The following is a 27,028-nucleotide window of genomic DNA, read 5'->3' as shown; positions in this document are numbered from 1 at the left end:
CACCTTTGCCTAATTGTCATAAAGATAGAAGTCCATTCTGTCAGCTACTAAACGTACAGTACAGCAGTCTGATGATTATGTCTGAAATGTTTCAGCTCAAGTTGTATGCCTCATGTTGTATAAAGTCATGTGACAGTTTGGTAGAATAACTTGCTTAAAATGTGCATGCAGGCTTAGATGGGAAGGTTGGGCCACTTGATCATGGGGCGTTTGAACAGAGGGTGAAACTACGTCGGATGCAGTTGATTTCCTTGTCCAAGGTGACTACATTGAGATCTTATGAACTGCATGCACCAAGCATGCACAAACATAAATGTCAGATGAAAAGAACCCCCCCCCCCCCCCACACACACACACACAAACACACACACACACACACACACACACACACACACACACACACACACACACACACACACACACAGAGAGAGAGAGAGAGAGAGAGAGAGAGAGAGAGAGAGAGAGAGAGAGATATTCGCTCATCTTATGGTTTGTCTGCTGAATTTACCTTAATAAGAGGCTCCTGTTGAGCAATACAATCCTCTATATATGGATGAACTTTATCTGTATCAATGCCATTCATGAATTCCTGTTCTGTTTGCAAGCATTCCAGGAAACTATCTGAATCTGTTACTTCTTTTATGAGCTCTGCTATAGTTGTATCTGGAATAACCACATTTTTTTTAGATATAACATAGCTGAACTAATAATGACACTTACTTATAATTCAATACTGTCAGTAAGCAATGTTTAAGAAACTGATGATAAAATTATAGTAGCTTTTTTCTATTTTGCATCATGTTTGCAGTACTCTTTCATGATTTGCTTTTAAAGAGTACTCACGATTAGCAAGTGAAGTCTTGGAAGCCAACATATGTGGAAGTCTGGCAACAAAGCGCTTCATTTCTTGCACAGAACGGTCACTTTGGCACTCTTCCAATTGAGATGAGATTTGTTTGGCTCTACGACTCAGTGCTGGGCCCACAGCATTGAAATTTTTATCCCTGGAAAACATATACAAAATTGTGATTCTTCAATTTCTCCACACGTATTTTATAATGAAATAAATCTCGGGTGAACAGCCTGGTATGAGTGTGCATAGGACACAATATTTCGGCAATTGACCATATTGCCATCATCAGGTGAACTGATATACTGACTGGCAGTGGGCCGGCGCCATGTATATATAGGACAATACCACTCCCGCTCCACCATCAGGCGCTTCCTATGAGTCAGTGTGGTTTGCACCCAGCACGCGGTCCAGGTACAGCATCCCTTCTCCCACCGTCTGGGCGCTGCATCCTAGGTTTTCTCGTTCAGGAGGGTCTGCTGGCACTGCTCTCGTTATTCTTCCCTCCTCCCCCGAAGTCGGTACACTCTGGGAAATATCCTTTTTCTTCTTAATCTGGGTGATCACGGGTTCCCATGCCTTGCTAAGGATGTAACCGCTGTCATGATTTAGTTGTGGCTCCCTTACTCTGATCTCTATGGCTTCTTTGATTACACAGTCCCAGTATTTGGAAGTCTGTGTCAGGACTTCGGTTTGGTCATAATCCATGCTGTGGAGTTCCGACAGGCAACGCTCAGCGAATGCCGACTTACTGGCTTGTTGCAGTCTAGTGTGCTGTTGATGTTCTCGGCATCGGTACTCAATGGTACGAATGGTCTGCCCTATGTATACACTACTGCATTGGCAAGGCATCTGATAAACCCCTGATTTACATAGACCAAGGTTGTCCTTGACACTACCAAGAATGCTCTTGGTTTTGCTTGGAGGACGAAAGATGGTTATCACTTGGTGTTTACATAAAATGCATCCAATTTTTCTGGATAAGGCCCCAAAAAATGGAATAATAGCCAAGGCCACCTCCTCCTGAGGTTCATCCTCAGTTTCCGCCGGTGCTGCAGGTATGGGATGTAGAGCCTTCCGAATCCACCCTTCCTTGTAACCGTTCCTCCGAAACACGGTCTTCAGATGATCCAATTCTTGTTGGAGATTGTCCCTGTCGAAGATGGTGTGAGCTCTGTGTACAAGAGTTTTGAGCATGCCATTCTTTAGTGCCGGGTGGTGGCAGCTATCCACATGTAGGTACAAATCGATGTGCGTCTTCTTCCTATACACACTGTGGCCCAAAGTGCCATCAGCTCGTCTTCTAATCAAAACATCTAGGAAAGGGAGCATCCCATTCGTTTCAATCTCCATGGTCAACTTAATATTCTCGGTTTTGGAGTTGAGATGTGTGAGGAAATCTGCCAGTTTATCTCTTCCATGTGGCCAGATAACAAAGGTATCATCCACATATCTAAAGAAACAGGTGGGCTTTAGATGTGCTGATTCAAGAGCTTCCTCCTCAAAATGTTCCATGTACATATTTGCGACAATGGGTGAGAGTGAACTCCCCATGGCTACTCCTTCTGTCTGCTCATAGTATTCACCATCAAATAAGAAGTAAGTTGATGTCAGAACATGTCTAAAAAGTTTGGTGGTGTCTTCGTCAAATTTCTGGCTGATGAATTCCAAGGATTCTTGTAACGGAACTTTAGTGAATAGAGATACCACGTCGAAGCTCACCAGTATGTCAGATTCCTTAAGTGCAAGGTTGTTGATGCATCCCAGGAAATCCACAGAGTCACGGATATGGTGTGTACATCCCCCAATGTAAGGACTACTCAGTTGTTTTAGGTGCTTGGCGAGAAGGTATGCTGGGGCACCAATATTGCTGATAACGGGACGTAACGGAATTGATTCCTTGTGCACCTTCGGCAGTCCATAAAGTATAGGAGGAACAGCAGCCCTCGGGCATAGCTTCTTAGCAATCTCGTCAGGGAAGCTGGAATCCTTGAGAAGTGCCAGAGTCTTCCTCTCGACCCTTTTGGTAGGATCGGTGTCCATCTTGCGGTAGGCGCTGTCACCAAGTAGGTCCCGCATCTTCTCAGCATAATCCTGTCGGAATAGGATCACTGTTGTGATACCCTTGTCTGCAGATAATATTACTATGTCTGGATCTTCTCTTTGCTCCTGTATGGTGGCCCTCTCCCTGTAGTAGATGTTTGCTTTCATCAGCTTTGTTTTGGTTAGAGCTCTGCAGGTTTCGCGACGAACTTCTTCAGCAGCTTCAGGTAGCAGTCGAGCAGCTGTTTGTTCCACTGTGCTAATGATGTCAGCAATGGGTACATCTTTAGGAGTTGGAGCGAAATTGTATTTTTTGTTAAAAACAGAAATAGCGTCATCATCCAGTTCCTTGTTAGTGAGATTGATGATGGTCTTTCCGCTGCCATCAGAAGGTTGTTTCTCCGATATACGTTCAAACTTTGTAGTCTGTCGTTCAGCTGACTTCCTCTGGGTTGAGACCGCCGACGCCCATGTGACACCATCAACCCAATCCCACGTCCAGGGGTTGAACCGGTGGGCCAGTTGTAGATGTAACTGTAGGAGTTCTTTGTTGGTAGTGTCCAAGCGCCACCGCGTGAAGCGAACTCACTCTCGTACCAAAGCTAGGCTGGCATGTTTCTTGATTCTTCTGGCCACCGCTAAGTTGATGTGATGCTTGACCTTAGCAAAATTCGGTACTACACGTTCTTCTTGGCACTTCATAAAAAAACAAAAGAACTCAGCAGACGACATCATCGATGACACAGCTTGTCGAACCCTTTCATGCTGCGATACATCTCCTCCCCGTAGAGGTATGTGATGTGATTCTTCAATTTCTCCAGGCATATTTTATGATGAAATAAATCTCGGGTGAACAGCCTGGTATGAGTGTGCATATGCCACAATATTTTGGCAATTGACCACGATGCCATCATCAGGTGCGCTGATGAACTGACCGGTGGTGGGCCGGCGCCATGTATATATAGGACAAACAGCTGCTCGACTTCCACCTGAAGCTGCTGAAGAAGTTCGACGCGAAACCTGCAGAGCTCTAACCAAAACAAAGCTGATGAAACCGAACATCTCCTACAGGGAAAGGGCCGCCATACGGGAGCTAAGAGAAGACCCAGACGTAGTAATATTACTTGTAGACAAGGGCAACACAACAGTGATCCTATCCTGACAGGATTATGCTGAGAAGATGCGGGACCTAAATGGTGACAGCGCATACAGCAAGATGGACACCGATTCTACCAAAAGGGTCGAGAGGAAGACTCTGGCACTTCTCAAGGATTCCAGTTTCCCTGACAAGATTGCTAAGAAGCTACACCCAAGGGCTGCTGTTCCTCCTATACTTTACGGACTGCCGAAGGTGCACAAGGAATCAATTCTGTTATGTCCCATTATCAGCAATAGTGGTGCCCCAACGTATCTTCTCACCAACCACCTCAAACAACTGCTTAGACCTTCGTTGGGAGATATACACACTATATCCGTAACTCTGTGGATTTCCTGGGATGCATCAACAACCTTGCACTTAAGGAATCTGACATACTGGTGAGCTTCAATGTGGTATCTCTATTCACTAAAGTTCTGTTACAAGAATCCTTGGAACTCATTAGCCAGAAATTTGACGAAGAGACCACCAACCTTTTCAGACATGTTCTGACATCAACTTACTTCTTATTTGACGGTGAATACTACGAGCAGATAGAAGGAGTAGCCATGGGGAGTTCACTCTCACCCATTGTCGCAAATATGTACATGGAACATTTTGAGGAGGAAGCTCTTGAATCAGCACATCTAAAGCCCACCTGTTTCTTTAGATATGTGGATGATACCTTCGTTATCTGGCCACATGGAAGAGATAAACTGACAGACTTCCTCACACATCTCAACTCCAAAACCGAGAATATTAAGTTGACCATGGAGATTGAAACGAATGGGATGCTCCCTTTCCTAGATGTTTTGATTAGAAGACGAGCTGATGGCACTTTGGGCCACAGCGTGTATAGGAAGAAGACGCACACTGATTTGTACCTACATGCGGATAGCTGCTACCACCCGGCACTAAAGAATGGCATGCTCAAAACTTTTTTACACAGAGCTCACACCATCTCCGACAGGGACAATCTCCAACAAGAATTGGACCATCTGAAGACCGTGTTTCGGAGGAACGGTTACAAGGAAGGGTGGATTCGGAAGGCTCTACATCCCATACCTGCAGCACCGGCGGAAACTGAGGATGAACCTCAGGAGGCGGCGGCCTTAGCTATTATTCCGTTTTGTGGGGCCTTATCCAGAAAAATTGGATGCATTTTACGTAAACCCCAAGTGAATACCATCTTCTGTCCTCCAAGCAAAACCAAGAGCCTTCTTGGTAGTGTCAAGGACAACCTTGTTCTATGTAAATCAGGGGTTTATCAGATGCCTTGCCAATGCGGTAGTGTATACATAGGGCAGACCATTCGTAACATTGAGTACCGATGCCGAGAACATCAACGGCACACTAGACTGCAACAGCCCAGTAAGTCTGCAACCACTGAGCATTGCCTGTTGGAACTCCACAGCATTGATTATGACCAAACCAAAGTCCTGACACAGACTTCCAAATACTGGGACTGTGTAATCAAAGAAGCCATAGAGATCAGAGTAAGGGAGCCACAACTAAATCATGACAGTGGTTACACCCTTAGCAAGGCGTGGGAACCCGCGATCACCCGAATTAAGAAGAAAAAGGATATTTCCCAGAGTGTACCGACTTCGGGGGAGGAGGGAAAAATAATAAGAGCAGTGCCGGTAGACCCACCTGAACGAAAAGAACTAGGACGCAGCGCCCAGACAGTGGAAGAACAGATGCTGTATCTGGACCACGCGCGGGGCGCGGACCGCACCGACTCATAGGAATTGCCTGACAGAGGAGCGGGAGGGGGATTGTCCTTTATATACATGGCACTCGCCCACCGCCGGTCAGTACATCAGCGCATCTGATGATAGCAACGTGGTGGATTGCCGAAATATTGTGTCCTATGCACATTCATACCAGGCCGTTCACCCGAGATTTATTTCGTCATATACAGTATTATCATACAGTTGATGGCACTAGGTCATACTTATTTTAATATTTCAGTTGTGATGGACAGCATGGTCTAGAGATTAATACCTTTGATTACTAACCCAAAGGCGATACCAGCCACTGCTTATTAGATTCTGCTCTGGTGATTATAGACTACTGGTATAAAGAACTATCCTCATCCTGCCAATGGCCTTGCCAAAAAAGGGATCATGGACAAAGTCATTGCACCCCCTAGACCTTGGGTTGAGAAACTACTACTGAACACATAACACTCAGCAATTATCAAAAACATCAGGATGCAAAAATCAATGGGAACTACAGCATTAAAGACAAAAATACACCCACCGGACATGCAGTATTCCAAAATAAGATCATGGTGACCACTTATTTGCAGATGTTTCCAAGGCAAACCCTATCCCCCACTCAGATCTATGGGTAGGGACTGTGAGGGGTTATCAGGAGAACAAAAAAGAATAAATTTAGTAATGAAGCAAGGAATATTCCCAAAATGTTTAAAGATGAGTAAAGTTGTGCCAGTATTCAAAGGAGGGGATAAAGGAGACCCCAGAAACTATAGGTCCATAATGATCACACCTGTTCTGTCTAAGATAGTAGATGCAGTGATTAAAGATAGATTTATAAACTTATAGAGAAGCATAACATCTTAAATGCGGCACAACATTGATTTAGAAAGGGAACATCCACCAAGACTGCTGTGACAAAATTCATAACACACATCAGTGAGGCATTGGATCAGTAAAAGAAAGTATCTAATGCTAAAGGCTATTTAGACTTTTCAAAAGATTTTGACTGTGTCTGCCATAACACTCTTCTACAGAAACTGGACTGCTATGACATAAGAGTAAAAGCTGCTGATATAAAAACCTTAGTTGAAAACAGACAACAGTGTGTTGAAATAAAACATAAATCTGGGAATACAGAGAGAAATGTCTACCCTGATTATCTGCAGGTAAAATATGGAGTAGCTCATGTTTCAGTACTAGGACCTCTGCTCTTTACCTTATATATAAATGATATGCCCACTGCTGGAAATGAAAAAGTGATCATGTATGCCAATGACAACTTTCTTAGTATGTAGTGACTCAGTGAAGGAGTTGGGGAAAAGAGCCAGTGAAACTTGCAAATGGCAGAAAGGTATTTTACAGAAAATAACTTATTGACTAACAGGAAGAAAACTATGTGTACAAATTTTGAAACAAACAGAACCAACAGAGCAGAGGAATTTAGATGAACTAAAAAAATTAGTCTTCAGTTCTTCCAAATATGTTATTTATTATTATTAGCAAAAAAATGGTTCAAATGGCTCTGAGCACTATGCGACTTAACTTCTGAGGTCATCAGTTGCCTAGAACTTAGAACTAATTAAACCTAACTAACCTAAGGACATCACAACATCCATGCCGGAGGCAGGATTTGAACCTGCGACCGTAGCGGTCGCGCGGTTCCAAACTGCAGCGCCTAGAACCGCATGGCCACTCCATCCGGCTATTATTAGCAGTATGAAAAAAATAGATCGTAGACTATCATATATCAATGAGTAAAAATATTGAAACTTCCTGGCAGATTTCTGCAAGGCTCGCAGGAGAGCTTCTGTAAAGTTTGGAAGGTAGGAGACGAGGTACTGGCAGAAGTAAAGCTGTGAGTACCGGGCGAGAGTCGTGCTTCGGTAGCTCAGTTGGTAGAGCACTTGCCCGCGAAAGGCAAAGGTCCCGAGTTCGAGTCTCGGTCGGGCACACAGTTTTAATCTGCCAGGAAGTTTCATAACAGCGCACACTCCGCTGCAGAGTGAAAATCTCATTTCAGTAAAAATATTATCAGTAAACATTACTAAAGATTTCATGCATCAAATGACACATTTCCAAGAAATTTGTTTATTTCTGTATAAATTTGCAACATAACATGTCAAAAATCATTGCAAAACTGATCAATGGACAAAATATAATTACAACTGTGCTAACATTCTACAAATAGGAGCATGTAATATTCAAAGCCTGAAAGTTCTAGTGAATGAGATGATGAAAAGAGGGATATGAGCAGGCCAATATAAATTTTGTTGGGATTAGTGAAGGTTGGGTTGGGTTCTTTGGGGAAGGAGACCAGACAGCGAGGTCATCGGTCTCATTGGATTAGGGAAGGATGGGGAAGGAAGTCGGCCGTGCCCTTTTAGAGGAACCATCCCGGCATTTGCCTGGAGTGATTTAGGGAAATCACGGAAAACCTAAATCAGAATGGCCGGACGCAGTCTACCGTATCTTCCTTCGCCGTCGGCGTTGTCGTTGTTACCGTGAGACACCGTTATACCAAGAGGAAAGGCGCGTCAATCTTAGAGCATGAGATATGATGACCTTAAGCCATTGACAACACACAACGGTCACGGTAGCTCCTGATTCCAGAATAGCTCCAGTAGCTAAGATCTACGAACTATCCCCTGTTGACCAGGTCCCCAAAACTTAACTCGTAACAAGATCCCTTCAAAGCAAATTGTCATAACGATCGTCTATAAAGGCTTCGCACAACGAGAAGAAATGTTACGGTTGATGGAATAATAACAGATACGACCAAACTGTCTTGTCTCTTCTGCTTTATTTAACATAACTTTGTTCACAGTTTCATTTCGCATTCACCACTCATTCACCGAAACCCTTTGATGAAGAGTTTTGGTTGCTTAACACCAACAGTCAATGATAATGATACAGCTTTTCTCCTTTTTATAAATTGAAGCCCGCCCTGCCGGCCGGAGTGGCCGAGCGGTTAAAGGCGCTACAGTCTGGAACCGCACGACCGCTACGGTCGCAGGTTCGAATCCTGCCTCGGGCATGGATGTGTGTGATGTCCTTAGGTTAGTTAGGTTTAATTAGTTCTAAGTTCTAGGGGACTTATGACCACAGCAGTTGAGTCCCATAGTGCTCAGAGCCATTTTGAAGCCCGCTCTCCGTGATATAATAAAAAAAAACGGTCTCAATACCGCGTCCCTCGTGAGATGCGAATAGACTTATCCCGGAATTGACCGCCCTGTAGGTGTACTCAATTTAATGACCACACTTCGCTGTCCGCTATTTCGCGTAACTGAATGTCCATTTGTTAGTCTGATTATATACTGTAGCTATTTAAAATTCACCCCTATATTTTTCACAACACACAATTAGCACTTCGTTACTTATTTTTTTTGTTTTCTAAGAGTAAACGGAAAAAAAAGACGCCGTATCATGGGCTTAGTCGACATAAAGCAAAACACCTTAATATGCCCAATTTCACCTCTTCTTATAGGATCATTAATTTACTACATATCATTAATTTACTACATATTGTTTCCAATAACACTAAACAGGTATTGCCGTTATATTTTAATTGTATTCAAAAGCATGTTACTACTATTATGACCAACCAAATCGTCACAAATCGCGCGGCGTGCGTTTTTAATGATAACTTTACGCTATTCAATTTCCATTACAGCTATCTTGACTCGTAATGTTACACGGCCCCCCAGACTGTGATGTCTTGAAGAGGGTTCCAGACAGAACAGGCTTATTTTTTTTGTGAACTGTGACAGGAGAGGGTATTTGTTTCGGCGAATACACTCACTCTCAGATTCACTCAACAAGTCAGTACATACATTCTACAATATTTAAGTTGAGTTAATGGGCCTAGACAAAATGCCCTTAACTAAATTCCACATTTGTTTATAGGTTGTCTTAGAAACACTTCGCACTAATCACTTCATATTCACACCACATTTTTTTTTTCTTGGATGAAGCCCTCAGTTCTTCAACCGACTGTGCAAGGCAGGGATCACAGCCGGGTTCGACGATTGGCATCCTAGGCCAAAACCCTTATTAGGCCACTTGTTTAACCAGAGAGGATTTGGTCCTTTTCTGTTCCTCTTAATTCCACTTTTAAATCATCCATCCTCAGCGTCGACATTGTTGCTGATACCAAGAAGGTATCTCATGGAAATCGTCGGTACATTCTTTAATTTTCTTTGTAAGTTAGTATAAGTACGTATTTATCCACTGGTGCTTTTATTTAGTCCACTGAGTGTAGTCTTGGTATCATTCAGTGTTTCTTGAATCTATATTTTGCTCCTTATTGATAACACTTCTTCAGGTCTATGTGAGGGAACAAGCCTTTAATTACATCAGTATCACAATCTGCCAGGAGGTAGCTCCCTTCATGAGGTATTTTATTATTTTGTATGGACCTGTATATAAATATTGCCATTTCTTATTCAGTCTTTTCCTGTTTGATGCTTTTGGGTGATTTCTCAATAAAATTTCTTCCCCTACATCATATGTGACTACTTTCTTCACATTTTTATCAAAACGGGTTTTTCTCAATTGTGCTTGATGCTTCAGGTTTTCGTAGACCTTCTTCACCATATCTTCTTTCTTGGTAATCTTTTGTTCTATCGCAGGTAATTTCTTCATCCATTCTGGCACAATACTTTCACCAAATACTATTTGGTTAGGTGAATAACCAGTCGATAAGTGTGGTAAGTCATTATACACTTTCTCAAATTCATAAATCCAATCGATCCATTTATAATGTTGTTTGGGTATGTATGTCCGTAAAAATCGGTTCAACTCTCGGAAGATTCTCTCAACCGGATTTCCACAAGGGTAAAATCTTGAGATGTAAATGTGCTGGATTCCTTGTTCTTTCATAGTGCCTCTCCATACTTTGCTTGTATAATACGCAGCGTTGTCTGTCAAGACCATTATAGGTTTGCCAAGCTCAGTTATATAGTTGTTGATAAATTTGCGTAACATGGGTTGAACATGGAGATTTTTCAAAGGATATAATTTCACATATTTTGAAAAGAGATCATAGAAAGCCAATATATATTTGAACCGTCCACATGTCATGGGACATGGTCCACAGACATCACATGACACCAACATTAAAGGTTGTTGTGGGATGATAGGATGTAATTCTATCTTCCGACAATAGTTTATGGGTTTCGCATTCTGACATATTTTGCACTTCTTAAGAATATTTGTACCTATACGTCCCAAATTTGGATGATAGCAGTACTGTGCTATTTTGGCTGTACATTTAGCGGCACCAAAATGACCCCAATTCAAGTGAGTGTACCATACTAGTGATTCTAAATATTTATTTGGAACACAAACTTTCCAAACATCTTCTTCATCCTTCTTTCGATACAGTATTCCGGATTTTAATTCATACTGTTCTTGAGAGTGACTTAGCATTTTGCTTTCAACAGCATGCCTAATGGCTTTCCACAACTTATCATCTTCTTGCAGTTGTGAAAGACTTCGACATAGCTGTGAAATCTGCCTCTCACAATATTGCCTTGATAAATTCATGACTTTAAAGTCAATAGTCCGTTCTTCACACTCGTCGTCATTCTTTCTTTTCGGTAGTCTTGAAAGAGCATCGGCTATGATGTTGTCTTTCCCTCTGATGTATTTGAGCGTAATATCATATTCTTGCAGTAGCAAGGCCCACCGGGTTAAACGTGAATGGAACATCCTTCCTGTTAAAATAAAAGATAAAGCTTTGTGGTCACAGAATACAATGATCTTCTTTCCATATACAAAATAGTGAAACTTTCTAAGGGACCAGACCACGGCCAGTACTTCCAATTCAGTAGTACAATATGCACGTTCACAGCTAGAGAGTGTCCTGCTGGCAAACCCAATTATTTTGATGGTACTGATATCTTCTGGATTGTCCATCTGGAAAAGAGTGGCACCCAATCCTGTTTCAGAAGCATCCGCAGCAATATAAAAATCTTGATCAAGTCTCGGATGATGTAACAGTGGAGCATTAGTCAAAGCATATCGGATGTTATCAAAAGCTTGCGTGCATTCAGAGTTCCACTCCCACATGACTTTTTTTTTAACAGCTGTAACAAACAGTGTTGGCTTCCTAATTGATTGGGTAAAAATCGTCGAAAAAATGAAACTAAGCCGATAAATGACTTTAATTCCGTCCTATTTTTTGGATAAGCACATCTGTTAATCGCATCCATCTTTTTAGGATTTGGTTTTATCCCTTCAGGAGTGATTATATGTCCAAGAAATTTCAATTGGTTATGAGCAAACTTGGATTTGCTCAAATTTACAGTAACTCCGTATTCCAAAAATTTTGCAAAAACTCTTCTTAATAAGTCCAAATGTTCCTCCCAAGTTTCAGAAGCAATTAGCAAATCATCCACATATAACGTAACTTCATTCAAAAGGTCTCTGCCCAGTACGGTATCTAATGCCGATATGAAAACACCACCGCTTATTTTCAACCCAAATGGCATGACGGTAAACTGGTAACTTCGGCCCAGAAAAATGAATGCAGTATATTTTCTAGATTCTTTTGATATTCTAGTTTGCCAATATGAACTACGCATATCCAAAGAAGTTAAGAAGCGGGCACCATAAAACTTTTGTACTAACTCTTCTAGGTTCTCCGGTCGCGTTTGTACAGGTATAATGATCTTATTGATCTCTCTGGCATCCAACACCAATCTCATGTCACCATTTGGTTTAATTACCGCCACAAGAGGGTTACAATATTCGGAATCTGAGGGCTCAATAATACCCCACATTCTAACATTTTATTGATTTCCTTTCTGACTACTTCTTTCTTTGTCCATGGGATAGAATAGGAAGTATGACAAAAGGGTTTATTTGCACACGTCTTTATATGGAATTCAAAGTCTTTTATTATACCCGGACGTTTACTAAAAATCAACTGATATGCTTCCAACAAGCAGTACAGTTCGTCCCTTTGGATAACAGATAAATATTCTGATTCTAGCACCTTTTCCTGCAATGACATTTTATCAATCATTTCTTCAGAACATTCAATAAGGCATATATCATACATATTTTCATCATCAATACTGACATATTTTACCATTAGATTCATACACAACTGATTTGGAATTACTCGGCCCGTTCTCAGGGTGGCTGTCAAAACATTACCATTGGAATTAAACATACATTCACCTTTCTCTAAATTAATGATTGCACCGGTCTCACATAAAAAATCCAAACCCCAGATACATGGTACTGTCATTTTAGGAACAACCAGGAATGTACTTTCTATTTGAGCCCCCCATATTGTAACGTCGACACGTACCTGTTTCACAACTTTTTGCATTTTTGCGCTGAACGCGCCAGACACGGTACATCCTGTGATAGGAAAAGTGGGTATTTTTACCCCTCGGCTTATCTGTTTTAAACAGTCCAGCGTCATGACACTAATAGTTGCTCCAGTATCAATTAATATTTCAACATCAACATTATTTATACTTGTTGGAATTATTGCCTGTAAAATTTGTCCACATTTATTAGAAACTTCAGGTTTTTCTTCAATTAATTCATTCCTTATATCCTGATCATTATTGTACCTTAATACTCTCAGTTCAAATTGATGCCTGCCTTCCTTCTCCTTTCCAGTCATCCTAGGAAGGCATTCGGTGACTGGTATTAGTTTAATCTATCTCGTTGAGTCATCGGTGGGGGTTCATGAACTTCCACAATCCGATCCGTACAGTATGATCTGTGTTATGGTATTCACCCCGTCGCACATTGGAGGCTCCTTCCCCCATTGGTATAACTCCTTGTGCTGGATGAGGACTCGAGGCATTTGTTCCATCCTGCCGATGAACAATATGCTTCGAATTATCTTCCCAAGGTCGAATACAATCGGGACCATCACTTGGGTACCTGTTACTCTTATTAATATCACTACTATGCACATTCGCGTCACCATATCGAGGTTTACCTCTAGCACAGTAAGTATCTCTTCTATATTTATTATAATCATTGTTTTCATTGCAACCATAGGATGAAGATTGTCCACACTCCTGTGATGCGGGTTTGACCTGGTTTTCGGTATTATTATTATCATACGTTAAATTATTATTATTATTATAATTATTCGTATTACTATGAGTGTGAGTCAACATTTGATTACCACTCATTTGTCTTGCGTCTTCCATAATCATATCTATAGAGTCAATCACCGACAAGAACTGTTCTACATTGTGGTCAGGAACATTTATTAACTTTTCACGTACATTTTTGGGCAACCTTCCCTTCAAAATTCTGATCACTTCCTTGTGAGAAATTGGATCACTCCAATAACGTGTCTTATTTACGTACTTTTCAAAATATTGCCTTAAAGTACTCCTTTTACTGTTAAAATACTCAGGTTGGTAAACCACTTTTCTTAATTTCTCTTGTTTACTCGGCGACCAGTATTTAGCCAAAAAAAGTTGTTCAAACTCAGCGCAAGTATGGCAACTTTCACTTACTTCGGCGGCCCATAATGCGGCTTCTCCGGTAATTTTGGATACTATAAATTGAAGTCGGCCGTGTTCTGACCAGCTACATGGAAATATTCTTTTGAAATTATTGATAAAGATTTTCGGATGCAAGTTGTTCTTTTCAGTGGAGAATGTTGGGAATTGTCTACTTTTAAAAATGCTGTTCTCCACCTTTAAAGAAGACAAATATCCTTGCTGACCAAAAGAATCATCATCTTTACCAACCGAATCTTCAACTTCCCAATGCAAATTTTCACCACAATTGTACTTCGTATTTTCACATGTTCGGTTGTTTTTCGACCTATTCTCCGAACATTCGTCCTCTGTCAACAAATTTTGTGATGACTTTCGTTCTAACTCCGCCAATTTATGATTGGTTTCCTTTTGCCATTTAAGTAACTCATCAACTATTTTCTCTTTTATTTTCTGAATTTCGCTAGTGAAGAGCTTAATTAATTCATCATTTCTACTTAGGTGCTCATTGATATTTTCATTTGGCTGGGATCCAATAGCAGTTTTAACCTTGTCTACAATTTCATTTCCTTTCATTTCTATCCATTCAGATAGATCTTCGTCAAGTCTTTTAGTTTGATCTACTAAATACTTGTCAATCCCCTTATGAGCATCGGACTCAAACTCGACTATTTGTTTCGAAAGCTCTTCTATCTGTGCGCTAGCATTGAAACAGCTGCTTTCACACTTAACCATCCTATTGGACAGGCCATCATAACTCTTCGAAACTACCTCATATTTCTTTTCTACGTCATGAAGTTTTCCCATTAAATTATTATATTGCCTTTCTAAGGTGTTAGAAAACTCTACATCTAGTTCTCCAAATTTCGCATTTAATTGAGTCTCCCAGTCTGCCTTTAATTCTTTCTTAGTATTTTCCAGTTTATAATCAAAGGTGTTCAGTTTGCTTTCCAAAGAATCCATTTTAACTTCTAATGAACCAAATTTGGCCTCAAATTTTTCGTTTAACTTTTGATTGTCCTCTTTTAATTGCTTATTATCTTTTTCTAGTGAACCAGGTCTTCCATTCATTACACCCATTTGAGTATTTATTGATACCAGCATATCAAACATTTTTTGATTAATATTTCCATTTTGAGGATCAACTTGCTGATCTACTTCCGAAACCTCAAGATCTTTATGTTCTCCCATGCTGCTTACCTTACTTATCATTGTATTTGAATCTCCTAACGGCTCTAAATCAATAACTGTATTATTATCTGTACATGTCTCCTGTCCCAGATTGAGCTCATGGGATGCATCATCCATATCCTCTTCACTTTCCTCTCTCTCTCTATCATTACTCTATCATTACTCTACTCAACTGCACATTATCATGTATTCTTTTCGTTTGTTTTGACATGATTATTCACTACCAAGACACACACTTATTTTCACTATGTATTTATATATATTTATCTACCGAAATCACAAGTCTCAACTTCTTTTTTTTTTTTTTTTTATATAATTATACAGTTATTTTAATCATACCTGGTAGTATCGTTCACTTTTAGCGATTATTGAAGAATACCTCTTTCATTGGACAGACTCACTGGCTGCTACTATATTTTCCAACTCTAGGGTTCGTGAATCCGGATGACACTCGACTCGATGCAGCAATCCTCCTCGATCGAGCTGCACGTTGTGGCGCCACTTCTACCGTATCTTCCTTCGCCGTCGGCGTTGTCGTTGTTACCGTGAGACACCGTTATACCAAGAGGAAAGGCGCGTCGATCTTAGAGCATGAGATATGATGACCTTAAGCCATTGACAACACACAACGGTCACGGTAGCTCCTGATTCCAGAATAGCTCCAGTAGCTAAGATCTACGAACTATCCCCTGTTGACCAGGTCCCCAAAACTTAACTCGTAACAAGATCCCTTCAAAGCAAATTGTCATAACGATTGTCTATAAAGGCTTCGCACAACGAGAAGAAATGTTACGGTTGATGGAATAATAACAGATACGACCAAACTGTCTTGTCTCTTCTGCTTTATTTAACATAACTTTGTTCACAGTTTCATTTCGCATTCACCACTCATTCACCGAAACCCTTTGATGAAGAGTTTTGGTTGCTTAACACCAACAGTCAATGATAATGATACAGCTTTTCTCCTTTTTATAAATTGAAGCCCGCTCTCCGTGATATAATAAAAAAACCGGTCTCAATACCGCGTCCCTCGTGAGATGCGAATAGACTTATCCCGGAATTGACCGCCCTGTAGGTGTACTCAATTTAATGACCACACTTCGCTGTCCGCTATTTCGCGTAACTGAATGTCCATTTGTTAGTCTGATTATACACTGTAGCTATTTAAAATTCGCCCCTATATTTTTCACAACACACAATTAGCACTTCGTTACTTATTTTTTTTGTTTTCTAAGAGTAAACGGAAAAAAAAGACGCCGTATCATGGGCTTAGTCGACATAAAGCAAAACACCTTAATATGCCCAATTTCACCTCTTCTTATAGGATCATTAATTTACTACATATCATTAATTTACTACATATTGTTTCCAATAACACTAAACAGGTATCGCCGTTATATTTTAATTGTATTCAAAAGCATGTTACTACTATTATGACCAACCAAATCGTCACAAATCGCGCGGCGTGCGTTTTTAATGATAACTTTACGCTATTCAATTTCCGTTACAGCTATCTTGACTCGTAATGTTACAGCGGGATTGAACCGTCGTCCTCCCGAATACAAGTCCAGTGTCTAATCACTGCACCACCTCGCTCGGTATTAGTGAAGGTGAACTGGAAAGGAGACAGAGATATCTGGGTAGATGATTACAGGGTAATAACATCAGCATTAATGAATTAATAATATAATCAGTGTTGATACTGTCCTGAATTGGAAAGTAGGAAACTGTCAGCAATGCAGTGACAAAATTGTACTGATGGTTTAAACTAATCGAACACCAAACACCATTGTACAGGTTTATACACCACATAACATGGTGATTAGGAGGAAATAGAGATAATATATGACAAAATAGAAGAATTGATAAAATATGTGAAATGGAGATGAAAGTTTAAAGTCCTACGCAAAGGGGGGAGAATGGCAGGTACAGTTTTTCAGAGAGCACTCTTCAGCATTAGCCCTTTACTTAGCTTGCTTTTATCGTGAAACTTGCCAAGCACAAAATCTCAAGTGACTGGGAGGGAGGGGGGGGGGGGGGGGGGGTGCAGCAATGGATGATAGGTGACTCCAGCATATAAGATGCGTGAAAGAACGGATCCATTAACTTACATACCAATATCCTGAACATTGGTTTGCAGCAGAATTCTTGAGTATATCCTAAGTTTGAATACAACAAATTGCCTTGCGTCAGAAAAGCATCTGGCCAAAAATTAGCAAGGATTCAGAAACCATCACTCATGCAAAAATCAAGTTGCCCTCTTCTCATGCAATATCCTGGGAACCATGGACAAAAAGTAACAAGTGGATTCAATATTCCTAGTGACAGGACCATTCTTGCTTTGTATATACATAAATGATCTGATGGATCTGTGACTGCTGATGAAGCTGTAGTGTATGGGAAAGTATTGTATTTGAATGACTATAGAAGAATACACGGTGACTCAGAATTTCTGTTTGGTGTGATGTTAGTTCTAAATTCAGAGAAATGTAAGTTAATGTAGGTGAGTGCAAAAAACAAACCTCTAATGTTCAAATACAATATTGGTGGTACGCTGTTTGACACAGTCACAACGATTAAATATCTAGGCGTTATGTTGTTAAGAGATATGAAACTGAACAAGCATGTATAGTCGATAGTAGAGAAGGCAAACAGTAAACTTTGGTTTATTGAGAGAATTTGAGGAAAGTGTAGCTCATCTATAAAGAAAATTGTATGTACAACACTATTGTGGCCAATTCTTGAGTACTGCTTGAGTGTTTGGGATCCCAACCAGGTAGGATTAAATGAAGACATTGAAGCAATTCAGAGATGTGCTGCTTGATTTGTTACCAGCAAATTCAATCAACATGTGAATATTACAGAAAGACTTCATGAACTCACATGGGAATCCCTGGATGGAAAATTACATTATTCTCGAAACACTATCGAGAAAATGTAGAGACTCAGCATTTGCAGGTGACTGCTGAATGATTCTACTACCACCAATGTACATTTCATGTAAGTATTGCAAAGAAAGATAGGAGAAATTCGATCTCATACGGAGGCATATAGAAAGTCATTTCTGCTTCACTCTATTTGCAAGTGGAAACAGGAAAGGGGATGACCAGCAGTTGTAGCGAAGTACCCTCCATTATTCACTGTACAGTGGCTTGTAGAACATGTATGTATATTTAGATATAGATGTAAAACAACGAAAATAATCAATTATTTACAATATAACATAAACAGATAGATAAAAAAAACTATCCATCAAGTGGTGACGGGGGAAAACACACACACACACACACACACACACACACACACACACACACGAGGATTACACTATTACAAGCTTTTGGAGTCAGTGGCTCCTTCTTCTGGCAGAAGAGTTGAAGGGGAAAGAAGAGTTGAAGGGGAAGGAAGAGGGGCGAAGGAAAACAACTAGAGAGGTTTAGGGAAAGGGGTACAGTTCAGAAAGTCACCCAGAATCCTGGGTCAGGGGAGACATACAGGACAGGATGAGAAGGAAAGACTGATTGTTCAAATCTCATATGATGCAGTCCCCCAACAATCAGTCTTTTCTTCTCATACCGTCCAGTGTGTCTCCCCTGACCTGAGGTTCTGGGTGACTTTTCTGAACTGTGCTCCTTTTCCTAAACCTCTCCACTCTTTTTCCTTCACCCCTCTTTCTTCCCCTTCAACTCTTCCTCCAGAAGAAGGAGCCACTGGCTCCAATAGCTTGTTGGAGAGTATTGCTTAGGGAAAAGAGAGGTAGAACAGAGATGTTTCTAGACTATAGCCATAAGTTTCAACTAGATGTAGTGAATGCCCTCTTCCAGAATTACAACGAAAAAGGTGTACATTGGGGGAGGGGGGGGGGGGGGGAAGCATATGCAGGGAGATATCAACTGAATTACATCATGGTTAGACAAGGATTCAGAAATCAATCATGAACTACAAAGCACACCCAAATGGAAACAAACTAGTAATTATGAACAGCAAATTGAAATAAAAGCACAGAGAATGGACTAGTAGAGGAGGAGTAGAATATAATAAAGAAGGACGTAACTAAACACAAATGAAGAAGCCATCCTCGACTGTAAATAATCAAGCTTATTGATACAAGAAGAAAAGATATGAATCTTAAGAATAAGGTACAAAGGAAGCAGCATATGTTGCTTAAAAATTAAATTAAGTATTCTCCATGATAAATAAGAATGGATGAGAGGAACATTGTAAAGATACTGTGGAAGAAGATTTGACTATAGGAAAAATTCACACATGTAAAGGAAGATTAAAGTAACTTCAAAGAAGTAAACTCTAAAGGTGTTAACCCACTAAGTGCACATGGAAAACATTTATGTAGAAGAGATGGCTGACAAATGGTAGGAGCACATATCAAAGGCCTTTACGGTTGAGAGGGAGTACCACAAAGTATGACAAATGAGCTGGAAGTTATGTGGCAGAAATAGGTGAGATAATAATGTGGTCAGAGATTGACAGAACACTGAATGATTTGAGCATAAACAAGTCTGCAAGAACTTTTTATACCCATACCTCAGAAGTTACTGAGATCTGCAAGAGATGTAGCAACTACAGTTATTTGAATTAGAATGGTGGCTTACCATGATATTTCCATTAAGGCATTATCACCACATTAGTATCAACAGTATCTAAACACGCGGGGTTGGACAAAAACACGGGTATACCATGAGAAATGAATACTCGAATTATAAATGCAGATGTTTGTTAAGCTTGCTGTTTGCACTCTCGTATCTGACTACAAACAGTGTCCATGCAATGTCTCATTAAGTTGCAAGTGTCAGTTGTGGTCACAACAGTGTTCTGTGTAGTTGTGGGTGCATTATGTCAGAGATAAGAGAATTTGAATATGGGCAAATTTTTGGTGCTCATATGTTGGGTGTGCTTCCGCCCAAGCTAACCGAAGTGGTTGGTGCTTTAAAAGGCACCATATTGAAGATTTTACTGCATACAGGGAAAGCATAAAAACATAATCTGCTAAATCACAATGCAGACAAAAGAGTGTGTGTGTCTTCGTGCACGCGTGCGCGATCGTGAACATTGCTCACTGAAGAGGACTGTGATGAAAAATACAATAACAACAGCTGCAGAAGTCACTGCAGAACGGAATGTCACACTCATGAACCCCGTCAGCACCAAAACAAAAAGGGAGCTCCATAAGCAGAGAATTGCAGGCCACAATAAAATTCCAAAATCGCTCATCAGTGATGCAAAAATCCAGATAGGAAAATAAGATTCTGGAGTCATAAAACCTGGACTATGGAGCAACGAAAGGAATTGGTTTGTTAAGTCTTGTTACTCATTGTTTTCAAGTTGCATCCAAGTTTGTGTTCCAAAGGAAAGCATGGAAAGGGATCAGCAATGATTTGGGAAGCCTTATTGTAGGATTCCAGAGGCCCGTGGTTAATCTGAAAGGTCGCACTACTGCCAAGGATTATGTGACCATTTTAGCTGATTAAGTCCATAGTACAATGTTCGTTCCCAAATGGTGGTGCTGTATTCCAAAATGATAGGGCCCCTATACATCAAAATAGAAATTGAAGCTGCATGAGAAAGTGTTACAGCAAGACTCAGCTTCAGGAGTTGGCATGAAATGGTAATTGGATCCTTCTGTCAGCACCACACTCATCTACGGATGTAACTGAAAACTTCAGAGAAAACCACAGTTCAGTTGTATGTAAGTTCCCTAATTGTACTGCAATCATTGGTGGAAACTTTAATCATCCAACTACCAATTGGTAAAATTACAGTTTCGTTAGTGGTAGGTGTGACAAGCCATCCAGTGAAACATTACTAAATGCCTTCTCTGAAAACTAACTAGAACAGATAGTTCACAACCCCATTCATGATGGAAATATATTAGATCTAATGACAAAAAATATACCTTACCTCTTTGAGGATGTCCTGCTGAAACTGGTATCAGTGACCATGAGGCAGTTGTGGCAACAATGATTAACAAAGGACATACAAGTAGAAAAATATATATGTTCATTAAACCAGATAAATAAGCAGAAGAGTCATATATCAATGAGGAACTTGAAACTTTCAGCACAGGACAGGAGCATGTAGAATAACAATGGCTCAAGTTTAACAGAATAGTTGACCTTGCACTGGATAGATACATACCCATTAGAACAGTTCATAATGGGAGGGACACTCCATAGTACACAGTTATTGTAAGGAAATTTCTAAAGAAACGACTACTGCAAAACAGATGTGAAACAAAGAAGGGGGCTAGAGATACAGAGATGCTTGGCTGTCAAGAGTGCAATGTGTGAAGCTTTCAATGACTGCTGTAACAGAATACTGTCAAATGACCTTTCACAAAACCCAAAGAAATACTGGTCGTATGTAAAGGCTATTAGTGACACCAAAGTTAGTGTCCAGTCACTCGCAAATGAGATAGGGACTGAAATTGAGGTTAACAAATCAAAAGATGAAATGCTTGAGTCTGTTTTCAAATGTTCCTTAAAAAAAAAATCCAGGAGAACTGCCCCAATTAAATCCTTGTACCACTGAAAAGATGATTGCAAATTCAATCCTCCTACCACTTAAAAGACGAGTGAAATAAGTGTTAGCATCACTGGTGTTGAGAAACAACTGAAATCATTAAAACTGGACAAAGCTCCAGGGCCTGATTGAATCCCTATCAGATTCTATACTGAATTTGTGGCTGATTTAGCCCCTCTTTTAATTATAGTCTACTGTAGATTCCTCAAACAAACAAAAAAGTGCCTAGTAGTTGGAAAAAACACGTCACAGCCATCAATAAGAAGAGTAATAGAAGTGATCCACAAAACTACTGGCCAATATCCTTCATGTCAATTTGTTGTTGAATCTGTGAACATGTTTTGGGCTCAAACATAATCCAGTATCTTGAACAGAATGACCTCCTGCATACCATCCATAATGGATTCTGGAAACATCGTCCATGCTAAACCCAACTCACACTTTTCTCATAGGACATACTGAAAGCTTCGTATCAAAGACAGTCACGTACATGTAGTATTTCTCGATTTCCAAAAAACATTTGATTTAGTACCACACCTACGTTTATTGTCATAAGTGTGATCAAGTGAAATTTGTGACTGGATCGAAGCCTTTTAGGTAGGAAGGATGCATAAATTATCTTGAATGGAGAGTCATCAACAGGTATACAAATAACTTTGGATGTACCCCAGGGAAGTGTATTGGGATCCTTGCTGTTCAGGTTGTATATTAATGACCTAACAGATAATATTAATAGTAACATCAGGCATTCTGCAGATGATGCAGTTGTCTGCAATGAAGTACTATCTGAAAGAAGATGCATAAATATTCAGTCAGATCTTGATAAGATTTGAAACTGGCGAAAAGATTGACAACTTGTTTTAAATGTTCAGAAATGTAAAACTGGGCACTTCATGAAACAAAAAAAAATTGACTATAATATCAGTGAGTCACAGCTATAATTGACCAACTCATAGAAATACTCGGGTGTAACACTTGGTATGTACAAGGGCTGGATGCAAAGTAGTGGTAACACTGCTGTAACATCAGACTGGAGTCGACAAGCTGCAATTTGTGTTGACACAATGAAGGCCTGTGAGAAGAGATTGTACAGTGAGTTGGGGCAGTACTGTGTCAATCTATTGCAGCGAATAGACGATTTAACATCACAACAAGTCAAAAACCCTAATATAACATTTACAAAGATATAGCAATGTTCTAGGCTCAAAATTGAAGTGGCATGAGAGAGCATGCAAATATGTTTCCAGGGACTCCCAGCACTGCCATACATCACACTCACACCATGGGTTAAAGCATTCAGATTAGGCACAGATAATGTGAAGGATCCCCACATGTAGAGGACAACCCCACATGGTGGAGAATGCAGTTCAAATTACTGCTTCTTTGTAGGACATTGATCGCCACTGGATTGTGTGCGAGGCAGCGGCAGCAGCAGCAGCAGTTAGAGTATGCCACAAAACAGTGCTCCACATTCTGCATGAAGTTCTGGGGTACAGCAAAATTGTAATACACTGGATATCTCATGAAATGTCTGAGGTGCAACAACAGCACTGCTATGTCATCACACAGGATTTGTTGGGCCACTACCAAAGGGAAGGTACAGATTTTCTTCGACACTCCATCACTATCGGCAAAAACTGGGCACGCTCGTCCAAACCAAACTTGAAATGCCAATCTGATGAATGGAGGCATCCCGGTTCTCCTCATCCAATAAAAGTGTGCGCCACATCAAGCACTTTGAACGTGATGTTCACTGTGGCATATGGTGTGATGGGGCAAAATTGTATCATGCTGTGCCACCAAGGAAGATGGTAGTTGCTGCACACTACTGCATGTTCCTGCGCCACCACCTTCATCCAGCATTCAGGCGAAAGCAACGACATTTTGAGGAATAGTACCCCATCATTTTGTATGACAATGTATGATGCCACGCCACTGCTGGTATCCAGGACGTCTTGAACAGCTGGCAATGGGAGAGTCTGGAACATCTACTGCACTCAACCTACATGGGTTCTTGTGATTAGATCTCTTTGCCAAAGTACAAGAACCACTTTGAGGTATCCAATACAACACCAGAGATGATGATATCCATGCTATAGGGCAATCAATATGGGACATCAATAGGAAGAGACATGCAGATGGTATATGACACCTTCTGCACATTTGGTTCAAAATGGCTCTGAGCACTATGGGACTTAACATCTATGGTCATCAGTCCCCTAGAACTTAGAACTACTTAAACCTAACTAACTTAAGGACAGCACACAACATCCAGCCATCACGAGGCAGAGAAAATGCCTGACCCCGCCGGGAATCGAACCCGGGAACCCGGGCGTGGGAAGCGAGAACGCTACCGCACGACCACGAGATGCGGGCCAACTCTGCACATTTGGCAAAAGGTCATAAGTAATAGGGGCAATTATACTGAAGGTGTGTAACTAACTACTTCTTTCGATAAAGTCATTTCAGGGAAAAAATAATAGTTCTCTTTACTTTTTATCCAGCCCCTGAATATGCAATGGAATGATCATATAGGCTCAGTTGTGAGTAAAGCAGGTGGCAGACTTCGGTTTATTGGTTGAATACTGGTGAAATGCAATCAGTCTACAAAGGAGATTGCTTACAAACCGCTCATGTGACACACTATAATATAGCTCTTGTGTGTGGGGTCTGTATCATACAGAACTAACAAGGATATTTAAGTATACAGAGAAGGGCAGCATTAATCGTTGTTGAGCTTTGGGAGAGAGTCACAGAGATGGTGACGAAACTTGAACTGGCAGACCCTTGAAGATAAATATAAACTATCCCAAGAAAGCCTTTAAATATTACTGTATCTCATTGCTACCTATCAGAACCCCTCGGAGAGCATTAAAGATGAACACCAGACCAAATTGTCCATTAGATACAAAAATAACCACTATTTCAGTATACATAAAATTCGAAAACGATGCTTTGCTGAAACCATGTGTGTAAAAGCCACCATGTGCATTCTGAATGTGCCAAAAGCATTTAACATTGTTCTTATGTGAGAAACACAATATAAATGTAAAATTAATATTGTAACTAATCAAAAGAAATACACTCCTGGAAATTGAAATAAGAACACCGTGAATTCATTGTCCCAGGAAGGGGAAACTTTATTGACACATTCCTGGGGTCAGATACATCACATGATCACACTGACAGAACCACAGGCACATAGACACAGGCAACAGAGCATGCACAATGTCGGCACTAGTACAGTGTATATCCACCTTTCGCAGCAATGCAGGCTGCTATTCTCCCATGGAGACGATCGTAGAGATGCTGGATGTAGTCCTGTGGAACGGCTTGCCATGCCATTTCCACCTCGCGCCTCAGTTGGACCAGCGTTCGTGCTGGACGTGCAGACCGCGTGAGACGACGCTTCATCCAGTCCCAAACATGCTCAATGGGGGACAGATCCGGAGATCTTGCTGGCCAGGGTAGTTGACTTACACCTTCTAGAGCACGTTGGGTGGCACGGGATACATGCGGACGTGCATTGTCCTGTTGGAACAGCAAGTTCCCTTGCCGGTCTAGGAATGGTAGAACGATGGGTTCGATGACGGTTTGGATGTACCGTGCACTATTCAGTGTCCCCTCGACGATCACCAGTGGTGTACGGCCAGTGTAGGAGATCGCTCCCCACACCATGATGCCGGGTGTTGGCCCTGTGTGCCTCGGTCGTATGCAGTCCTGATTGTGGCGCTCACCTGCACGGCGCCAAACACGCATACGACCATCATTGGCACCAAGGCAGAAGCGACTCTCATTGCTGAAGACGACACGTCTCCATTTGTCCCTCCATTCATGCCTGTCGCGACACCACTGGAGGCGGGCTGCACGATGTTGGGGCGTGAGCGGAAGACGGCTTAACGGTGTGCAGGACCGTAGCCCAGCTTCATGGAGACGGTTGCGAATGGTCCTCGCCGATACCCCAGGAGCAACAGTGTCCCTAATTTGCTGGGAAGTGGCGGTGCAGTCCCCTACGGCACTGCGTAAGATCCTACGGTCTTGGCGTGCATCCGTGCGTCGCTGCGGTCCGGTCCCAGGTCGACGGGCACGTGCACCTTCCGCTGACCACTGGCGACAACATCGATGTACTGTGGAGACCTCACGCCCCACGTGTTGAGCAATTCGGCAGTACGTCCACCCGGCCTCTCGCATGCCCACTATACGCCCTCGCTCAAAGTCCGTCAACTGCACATACGGTTCACGTCCACGCTGTCGCGGCATGCTACCAGTGTTAAAGACTGCGATGGAGCTCCGTATGCCACGGCAAACTGGCTGACACTGACGGCGGTGGTGCACAAATGCTGCGCAGCTAGCGCCATTCGACGGCCAACACCGCAGTTCCTGGTGTGTCCGCTGTGCCGTGCGTGTGATCATTGCTTGTACAGCCCTCTCGCAGTGTCCGGAGCAAGTATGGTGGGTCTGACACACTGGTGTCAATGTGTTCTTTTTTCCATTTCCAGGAGTGTAGAGCACATGGTTAGGATGTACCAGTAAACCTATCATTATAAAATTACTACAGCAAATTAAATAGAACATATAAATAAAGCACGTTAATTGAATCTCCGATATATGTTAGCACTAAAATTCAGGCACTAGTTGATTTGTTATAAACAAATTTAGAAATGTAATTGTTACCTGTAACATAATTAGTAAGAAAATGTTATATTAACTCGTAACTAAGTTGGAAATACGTTCACCTTGTTCAGCACTGAGATTGTAAATTTTTAGCAATGTGTAGCTCATATTTGGTTTAACCTTTACTTGTAATTTTACATAAAATTGTAATTTGTAATGTAGGAAAGTTAACAAAAGTATAAATAGAGGTCACGCAGGCGACTTGGGGCACTCGTTTTTTGGCTATGGTTGCGAGCATAAGTATTGTAGGCTCACTCGTTTGTTGATTGTTGGGAACTCTGTGTCGTCTGATGTCAACTTTGGGTACATGTGATGTAACCGGTACAGTTCACCAGGCTCGGACACCAGAGTCCTGGAAATATATTGGTATTAAAACTGCACTGTACTTTGGAAT

General features: G+C 41.2%; 1 protein-coding gene across 1 annotated transcript in view; it reads right to left on the bottom strand.

Annotated features, from left to right (window-relative positions):
* LOC126100713 (vacuolar protein sorting-associated protein 33A) overlaps positions 1-27,028 on the bottom strand; it is a 124,531-nt gene that overhangs the window by 37,666 nt on the left and 59,837 nt on the right. Inside the window, exons 7-8 of the mRNA XM_049911332.1 lie at positions 844-1,004; positions 509-663 (exon numbers count right to left, since the gene is read on the bottom strand). Of these exons, the coding sequence (XP_049767289.1) occupies positions 509-663; positions 844-1,004 (316 nt within the window). The remainder of the gene's footprint in view (positions 1-508; positions 664-843; positions 1,005-27,028) is intronic.

The sequence above is a fragment of the Schistocerca cancellata genome, chromosome 9, assembly GCF_023864275.1.
Source record: "Schistocerca cancellata isolate TAMUIC-IGC-003103 chromosome 9, iqSchCanc2.1, whole genome shotgun sequence".
NCBI lineage: Eukaryota > Metazoa > Arthropoda > Insecta > Orthoptera > Acrididae > Schistocerca > Schistocerca cancellata.
Note: the sequence above shows the minus strand (reverse complement) of the source record. Positions and strands in the feature narration are given on the sequence as shown.